This window comes from Pygocentrus nattereri, chromosome 24, assembly GCF_015220715.1.
Source record: "Pygocentrus nattereri isolate fPygNat1 chromosome 24, fPygNat1.pri, whole genome shotgun sequence".
NCBI classification, from domain to species: domain Eukaryota; kingdom Metazoa; phylum Chordata; class Actinopteri; order Characiformes; family Serrasalmidae; genus Pygocentrus; species Pygocentrus nattereri.
Genome location: NC_051234.1, coordinates 23,840,319 through 23,849,980, shown reverse-complemented (window position 1 = coordinate 23,849,980; position 9,662 = coordinate 23,840,319). Strand labels below are relative to the sequence as shown.

Below are 9,662 nucleotides of genomic sequence, written 5' to 3'. Positions count from 1 at the left end.
TGGATAAGTTCTATTTGAATGGTGTTTAAATGTAACAGGTATTCTAGCCCGGGTGTGTCTAGTGTAATTAATCCAAGTTTATCGCCTCAGTTTGGTTGGCTGGTTGAGCAACTAAGGGGGCAGTTACTTTTTTGCACCGTGCCAGCGTGTTTTGTGTTTTTCCATGTTGTCTTTGTGTGAAATTAAATTTAGTTGGAAGACCTGAAACAACAAATAGTGACAAATATGCAAAAATAAGACACACGTTCGCTTTTGAACTTTTTTGGTGTGACTTCACCATGTAAATAATCAAGTAGAGCAGATACCGTTTCTGTTATCCTATATGAATCAGCTATAAACACTACATGTGAAATATCCTGTAGTAACATTAACGCACAGACTCCTGTCTGGAAAATCTGTCCCGTCTGCACGGGGCTGTAGATGGCACATCTTTTTCTCATGTTCGTGCCTAATATGAATCCGGGCTAAACCGACTGAAGACGTCCCGCTGTGTGAGGACGAGAGATCCAGAAAGAGAGAGTGAAGGAGGAAGTGTTTTAAGTTTTAAGAGCGTCTGTAATAGATTACCAGGAGCAGTTACTGTTCTACTAATCAGCCACTGTTACACACACACACACACAGGCATGCTTCCCCCCTCGTACTCACATAGACTCTGCCTATCACACGTGTTTTGATTTTTCAGCACTCTGGCATGTGTAATCTTGGTTAATCCGTCCGTTCCGCTCCTGTTTTGGCCCCCTTTTTTCACAGGAAAGGTGAGCGCAAACAGGAATTCCTGATTGAAAAGATAAAACACCCAAAAGGTTAAACACTCATATTCACACACACACACACAGGCATGCATACACGCTGGTTTTTATATCTTTTCAGGAGCTCATAAACATGGAGCTGTGCAGAAGTCATAGAGCACTTTTATTTTACACCGAAGCAACAACTACTAAATATGTTTTATTTTGTATTATTATTTATTTAGTAATATTGTATTATTTTATCAGAATTTACTTTCCACTCCGTGCAGTTATTACAGTTTGCATTGTTTTCGTGACACTTGCTTTCAGTTGTTTAAAGAAAGTTGCAGGGAGATTTTTCCATACCTCTAAAGTTCAGTCTTAGACATTGGCTGTATTTTCTGCTTTTCACGATCCAAATACTCCCAAACACATGCAGTGATTTTGAGGTCTGGACTCTGGGGCAGTCAGTCCATTGTTTTGAGAACACCAGCTGCAATAATTTGCAAATGATTCTTTTCTCAGTAAGGGTTTCTTGACAGCCACACATCCTTTCAGACCCATAGCACCATGTCTTCTCACAGTGGAAGGATGGACAGAAACACCTCTCATGCTCTGGATCTTTTAAGATTATTTGAATCTATAGAATTATTATTTGATTTTTTATTGTCTTTATTTTTATAAATTGTTTCTGTAATATAATTTCTATAATTACAATTATGATACCTTTCCTGGGGGGGTCAAAACAGGAGCGGAACGGCTGGATTAACACCTGCCAGAGTGCTGAAAATCCAATTAATCGATTATATTATTTATTACATAGTAAAAATATTAATTGTTTGTTACATTTTATTCTTTATTTTTATTATTATTATTATTTTTGGATTATATGTAATTCTAAGTGGATTTAGTGTTTTATACTTTTAGTAGATTATTTTATTGTATTATTTTTATTTTAATCTCTTCAGAAATATCTCCTGAATAATCAATAACTTGTACTTAATTGCCTTTTTGAGCGGAGATTAAATAAATAAATGGAAGTCTCTTCAGACTTTTGTGCAGAACTGAATGTCCCATATACTATATAATGAGAACTCATATCTCTGAAGTGATAAATTTATAAGAGAAAGAGAAATCTTTCATAACTGTGATAATCTATGTTAAAGGGGCGTTTTATTCCAAGTTATTTTAGATCACTGCTGTTGACAGTATGAAGGACAGCTGGTGTTCTGAAACAGTGTGAAAACGAAAACAAAAAAAATGTACTTATCACAAACCATGTTTTCTTGATTTTCTCAGTGAAATTAAGATAAAGTCCACTATAGAGAACATGCTTAAATATGGCATTTTCTGCTGTTTCTAAAATTAATTTGGAAAATATTAGAGGAAAAGTTTCTCTTTTCATACAAAGTCAGAGCGTTTTCGTCCAGACACACACATTAAGGAGTTTAGGTGTGCAGGAAGGCCGGGGAGGGGAGATTAATAAAGCTCTGTTAACTGATCTGAGGTCAGGCTGCGTTCACTCCAGCCGGGACTGAGTCCGTCTGAACTGGCCGAGATCAGATGAGACTGCAGGTGAAGAGGACAGAAGGAAATATGTTAGGCATTGTCATGGCTATAAGAAATGGTCTGCTGGTTGCCATGGCGTCGACACGGACTAACTTGAAAAATGTTCAGGTGACCAGTCATGTCTGCGTGTGTGTCCACATGGTTCTCATTACAGCAGTATAGGATGTTTGTTTTCTCTGTTAATGTTCCTCCCCATTATCAAGTCCATCAGAAACGGCCTCAAACTACATCTTAATAAACACACATAGACATAAATATGTAATCTTTATATCTCTCTCTTATTCTCTCTCTCTTTCTCTCTCCCTCCCTCCCTCTCTCTCTTTCTCTCTCTCTCTCTCTCTCTCTCTCTGCCTTTATCTCTCTCATGCTGGCCCGTATTTCAGTGTGTGTGGAGTGTATGATAGCTCAGTCTGTGTCGGGTGACAGAGTGATGTGGAACAGATGTGTGTGTGTGTGAGAGAAAGAGAGAGAGAGGTCGTGTTATCAGCCTCAGTGACACCACTTAAAACATCCCCTTGAACTTCTGTTGGCATTACACACTTAGCCTGAGTTATGTGTGTGTGTGGGCGGGGGGGACATTGTGTGTGTCTTTTATAGCTCTCTGGAATTAAATGTGTAAATTATGCATTACAGACAAAGCAGTTGTCACAAATATAAAAAAAGTTTTATTCTAAATATCTACAAAACTGACTTTGCCCTGACGTGGAAGATTTAGACTTAAAAGTACGCCGAGATATTTATGGCTGATTTTGATTTCTTCCTAGCCAAATTGGCTGATGTGCAATTTTTCTGACAAATGTTTTAGCCAGTCTTTTTAGATATGAAGAACCTCATGGGCCTGGCTGTAACTCACTCAGTCATTCATGTTTAGCAGGCTCAAAAATCTCCACAAGGGGGAATTAGCAGTAACACTTTAATGGAAGGGTGTCTACATAACACATTCATAACATCACACATAAACACTTAATAACATGTTCATGTGTTTAAATCAACATTCATAAAGTATACATGTTTTACATGATATTATTATGGTCTACTGTGTCATCATGCTGAAATACATTTTTCAAAATAAAAGTCCTTATTTTTTATTTGGCTTTTTTAAAAATTATTTTATGACAACTGCTAAATTTGCAACCCAGTACAATCAAAGTAATATATTTTCTGATTGTTTTGGAGCAAGATTTGGCTGATTCCAATCTTGGCTGATTTATTCCCATCATTGGCTGTACATCTCTGTGTCACGCATTCAGCGGACACGAGTCTGGACTCCATTTACCACAAGTCACAGGGGACTCCCGTGACTGATCGCCAGGCAAGGCGTTCCTATCAGCGTTCACAATCACGAATCACCTGTGAACTACATCAGATGACCTTACTTGTTAGTATTTAAGCCAGGGACCTAGAATATGAAGTTTTTGCGAAGTATTGCATAATTGTGATCTGTTGAACAGTTTGTTTATGTTTGCTTCCTTGTGTATTTTGACCTCTGCCTTGTCTTCACGTTGCTTGAGTTTTTGCCTTACCCCTTTTGTACTGTCGCCTCTCTTACTGGATCTGTGTTTTGACTTCTGGGATTGTATACTGACTACGATTTTGGTTTTCCCTCTGGCTGAGATTAAATCCGACTTATTTCCAGATCTGCACTCATCTGAATTCTGTCTCCATGTAACACTCTGTTTAGATGCTTTCTGCAGATACATATATAAATGGCTCTTATATGATGCTTTACTTTAGGTTTTACATAATTTGTTGGAAACAAATTTTAGATGATTCCAGAACTCTACGGTTATAATAAAGCGAATATCTAGAATGCCACATATTTGAAAAGTGGGATGGAATCACAAAGATTGTAAATTTGAAAAAAAAAGACCAATGTCCTTTTGCTATTCCAAAATTTAAATTTTCAATATGACATCTAAAAACACCTTTTGATATCTACCTTATGCTGTTTAAGTATACATTATATAATCATTATTGAATAAAATTGCAATTATTAATGACAAGTGATTCCAGACATCTGACAGGCAGTGAGTGTGCATGTGTTCAGAGTGTTTTCATGCTGATAAGTGTGTGTTTTCTCATTTTTAGGCCACTCGAGCCACTCTGATAGCCCACTGCTCGTCTCTGGGGGATTCTCTGGGGAAGGAGAATGAGCTGGCCCTCATCATCGATGGACAGACACTCAAATATGCTCTGAGCTTCGAAGTCCGGCAGGCCTTTCTGGACCTTGCACTGTCCTGCAAGGCAGTCATCTGTTGCAGGTACACTATACTCAAAGTGGGTATGCTTATTTTAAGTATATAAAGGTTGTGGGTTCATATCCCATGACTGACCGGCTATACCAGGTTTTGCCATTGGACAAAGCTCTTAACACACTCTCCTGCCCCAGGTGGCGCTGCTCGGATGGCGACGCTGTGTTGCTCCCAGATTGGACATAGTTAGGCAGCAAAATGATGAATTTCTTTTGTAGGACCAATAAAGTACATAACATTCAGAAAACTATGAAATGAGTAGATTAGATTAAAAGGTGGAAATATTTTTTTTTACATGGAATTAAAGAATTAAACTTTAGTGTTTTAATTTATATTATATAAAATATTTTCCTGTTGAGATATTCAGTAGTGCTGTGATCTCAATTGTGAGTCACAAAATTTCTTATTTGAACCTGTAGTATACGGTGGTGTCTCAAATTGATGCATGCAAAATAAGGAGTGACTGAAGATGATGACTTACATGAATGTTATTGTTTCTATTTTCAGTTCATTTGCTCATTCAGTATTATCAAACTACAATATTTGAAGCTGTGCTTTATAGTGTCTCGATCTAATGATCCAGCCACTATCTAACACCACAAGCTAACATGCTAGTCACAATATAATAATACAGTATAAAACAGTATCCTTAATTACAGTGAGTTGCATCCGTAGTGTTCAGATCATTAGTTAAAACTGAGGCTACTCAAAGAGTAAAGATGGTTACAGAGCCAAACCTTAACACACACAGAATGTCTTCCCTTTATTGCATGTGTGTATGTTATTGTCAGTGTGTGTACGTGTCTTAGTTTGTGTGCGTTTGTGTGTGTGTGTAAAGGTTGTGTCCAGCCTGAGGTGAGTAAATAAATAGTGCTAATGAAAGCTTGGCATGCAGAACACACAGCGCTGCGTGCAGAGGGAATATAATATCCTGAGTGTGTGTGTGCAAATGTCAAACTACTGACTCATTTACTGTGCTTACACACACACACACACACACACACTACAGTCATTCACATACACTGCTGGCTGAGCTAATAATAAACATTTTATTACCTTGATGCATGTTTGACAAAGTGTAGTGTAGCTTTGTGTGTGTGTGTGCGTGTGTGTGTGTGTGTGTGTGTGTGCGCGTGTGTATGTGTGTGTGTGTGTTTCAGTCAGTGGAAGAATAATTGCTCTGCTGTTGTGTAAATCCTATATCCGGCCTGTGGTCTCTTAGGCCTTACAAACCGGCTAAACCACCCCCTCCCACCCCCTACCCCTCACTCTACACTCCTTCTTACTGTCCAAATTCCTCACACACACACACACACACACACACACACACACATATGTGATTGAATGAATGGAGGTACGTGTGTATGTGTAACACATTTAGTTCAAGACAATGGGATCTAACTGTTTACCATGTGGCCATGAGAAACTGGGATGCAGCCTTCCTTCCTGCTCTAAAATGCAGGGGTGTGGCTAAAATAAAGGCTCCTTCTACAGACTGAAACTGTGTTCTGGAAGTGACATGAAAACATGGGACAGCATTTTTTTAAGTAAAGTTTGTACTCATGACATTAAAGTTTAAACTCATGATAAATCTAAATTATGTAACTTCACTTTAAGGAAATCAAAAAGACCTTTTTAAAACAGCAACAAGTATAAATGTAATTTCTACAAGTATAAATGTAGGGCTAGGCCTGGGGACAGACACCTCTCATTAGAAAGTACCCTCTAAATTCTGATTTTGTATATATGTACCTATTACTCAGGGTCTTGGGTTAAAATAGATCATGACATAATCCTTGTACATATCAATGGCCTGAATGTCTGAATAATTTTTAAATAATAGTAATTTGGGCTACAGTTTGAACAAATTTTGTAGAATGTTCCATATAATAAATCTCCAAATATCAAGTATCTCCAAAATAGCAACTTAATATGACATATAAAATAATAAAAAATAAATGTATAAATGTGTGTATCCCGTACCGACATACAAACCTGTGTGTGTATAGACAGAATTCCTGTTCTCAATGTTTGTTTAAAGAGCCACTTCATGCTCCTTATTTTCCGCTCAATCCCACCATGAAGAACATTACCCAGTCTTTCATCTACCCACTGCTGCCGCGACATAGAGAGAGAGAGACAGAGAGGGAGATGGAGTGATAGAGTCAGATAAGTTCAAAGAACGGAAGATTTCAACAGATTTGGGTGTTGTAGTTTTTTGTGCCACATTTAAAGAAAGTCTGAGCCTGTTCTAACAGCACCCACCTTTCTTTTTCACCAGGAAGTATTAATGGAATATGTTTGATCTTTTGTTATCCACTGGGGGTTTCCTTCAGAAAGCAAGCAGGAGAAAAAGAGTGAAAAAGAATGTGTGTGTGTGTGTGTGTGTGTGTGTGTGTGTGTGTGTGTGTGTGTGTGAGTGTGAGTGTATAAGTGAGAGAGAGAGAGAGAGAGAGAACAGGCCACCCAGTAGTTTGAGCAGAGTAAAGGAAGTGTCCATCTTTCTGCTCCACAGTCTCTTCAACTCTGTTCAGGTGCACCAATAAATGGGGCATGGAGAGGAGGAATCTAAAAGGAATGATGGGGAGAAAGAACAACCTACATCGGTCTTATCATTACATTGCTTTCTTTATCCTCATGTCTGCATAGCACTCGAGTATTACTGATTAGATCATATTGGAGCCACTGTTTTGGACAGTTTTAACAGTATCTCATTCCAGCACTGTAAACTAGATTGCTCACACTGTACACTCTGTTCTTGCACTGTACACTGTACACTATATTCTATACTGTACATAGTAGTATTACACTATACACTATGTTCTACACTATACATAGTAGTCTTACACTACACAATACTCTTATACTATGCACGATAGTATTACACTATACACTATATTCTATACTGTTCATAGTAGTCTTACACTACACAATACTCTTATACTATACACGATAGTATTACACTATACACTATGTTCTATACTATACATAGTAGTCTTACACTACACAATACTCTTATACTATACACGATAGTATTACACTATACACTATATTCTATACTGTACATAGTAGTCTTACACTACGCAATAATCTTATACTATACACGATAGTATTACACTATACACTATGTTCTATACTATACATAGTAGTCTTACACTACACAATACTCTTATACTATACACGATAGTATTACACTATACACTATATTCTTCTACTGTACACAATAGTCTTACACTACACAATACTCTTATACTATACACGATAGTATTACACTATACACTATGTTCTATACTATACATAGTAGTCTTACACTACACAATACTCTTATACTATACACGATAGTATTACACTATACACTATATTCTATACTGTACATAGTAGTCTTACACTACACAATACTCTTATACTATACACGATAGTATTACACTATACACTATATTCTATACTGTACATAGTAGTCTTACACTACACAATACTCTTATACTATATGTGATAGTATTACACTATACACTATATTCTTCTACTGTACACAATAGTCTTTCACTATATTCTTACACTGTACACAACATTATTACACTGTATTCTTACACTTTACATTATGCACTATTTTCTTACACTGTACCCCTTACACTGTGTATTATATGCTTACACTACTTTATATACTTCACTGTTTAGTGCCTGGGGTTTTACACACTCTTACACTGTATACTATGTTATTATACTGTATTCTTACACTTTACACTATTTTATTACATTGTATTCTTACACTGTACACTATATTATTATACTGTATTCTTAGACTATACACTGTATTATTATACTGTATTCGTACACTACACTATATTATTATACTGTATTCTTACACTGTACACTATATTATTATACTGTATTCTTACACTGTACACTATTATTATATTATATTCTTACACTTTACACTGTATTACACTGTATTCTTACACTGTACACTATATTATTATACTGTATTCTTACACTGTACACTGTATTATTACACTGTATTCTTACACTGTACACTATATTATTTCACTGTATTACAATTTGCACTATATTATTACACTGTATTCTTACACTTTACAGTATATTATTACACTGTATTACAATTTGCACTATATTATTACACTGTATTCTTACACTTTACATTATGCACTATTTTCTTACACTGTACCCTTTACACTGTGTGTTATATGCTTAAACTACATTATGTACAGTGCCTTGCAAAAGTATTCGGCCCCCTTGAACTTTTTAACCTTTTGCCACATTTCAGGCTTCAAACATAGAAGATATGAACAAAGATATGAAATTGTCATTTTTTGTGAAGAATCAACAACAAGTGGGACACAATCGTGAAGTGGAACGAAATTTATTGGATATTTTAAACTTTTTTAGAAATAAAAAACTGAAAAGTGGGGCGTGCAATATTATTCGGCCCCCTTGCGTTAATACTTTGTAGTGCCACCTTTTGCTGTGATTACAGCTGCAAGTCGCTTGGGGTATGTCTCTATCAGTTTTGCACACTGAGAGACTGAAATTTTTGCCCATTCTTCCTTGCAAAACAGCTTGAGCTAAGTGAAGTTGGATGGAGAGCGTTTGTGAACAGCAGTTTTCAGCTCTTTCCACAGATTCTCGATTGGATTCAGGTCTGGACTTTGACTTGGCCATTCTAACACCTGGATACGTTTATTTGTGAACCATTCCATTGTAGATGTTGCTTTATGTTTTGGATCATTGTCTTGTTGGAAGATAAATCTCCGTCCCAGTCTCGGGTCTTTTGCAAACTCCAACAGGTTTTCTTCCAGAATGGTCCTGTATTTGGCTCCATCCATCTTCCCATCAATTTTAACCATCTTCCCTGTCCCTGCTGAAGAAAAGCAGGCCCAAACCATGATGCTGCCACCACCATGTTTGATCCTTGTTTGAGCTGAAAGTTTAGAGGGACGGCCGGGTCTTGTTAGATTTGCAGTGGTCTGATACTCCTTCCATTTCAATGTGATTGCTTGCACAGTGCTCCTTGAGATGTTTAACGCTTGGGAAATCTTTTTGTATCCAAATCCGGCTTTAAATTTCTCCACAACAGTATCTTGGACCTGCCTGGTGT

At 36.9% G+C, this 9,662-nt stretch overlaps 1 protein-coding gene across 5 annotated transcripts in view; it reads left to right on the top strand.

Moving 5' to 3' along the window:
• The window catches only part of atp8a2 (ATPase phospholipid transporting 8A2), a 95,927-nt gene that overhangs the window by 59,264 nt on the left and 27,001 nt on the right, over positions 1-9,662 (top strand). For all 5 annotated transcript variants that reach the window (XM_017717085.2, XM_017717090.2, XM_037534092.1 and 2 more), the window contains one exon: positions 4,386-4,558. In XM_017717085.2, coding sequence (XP_017572574.1) covers positions 4,386-4,558 — 173 coding nt within the window. The remainder of the gene's footprint in view (positions 1-4,385; positions 4,559-9,662) is intronic.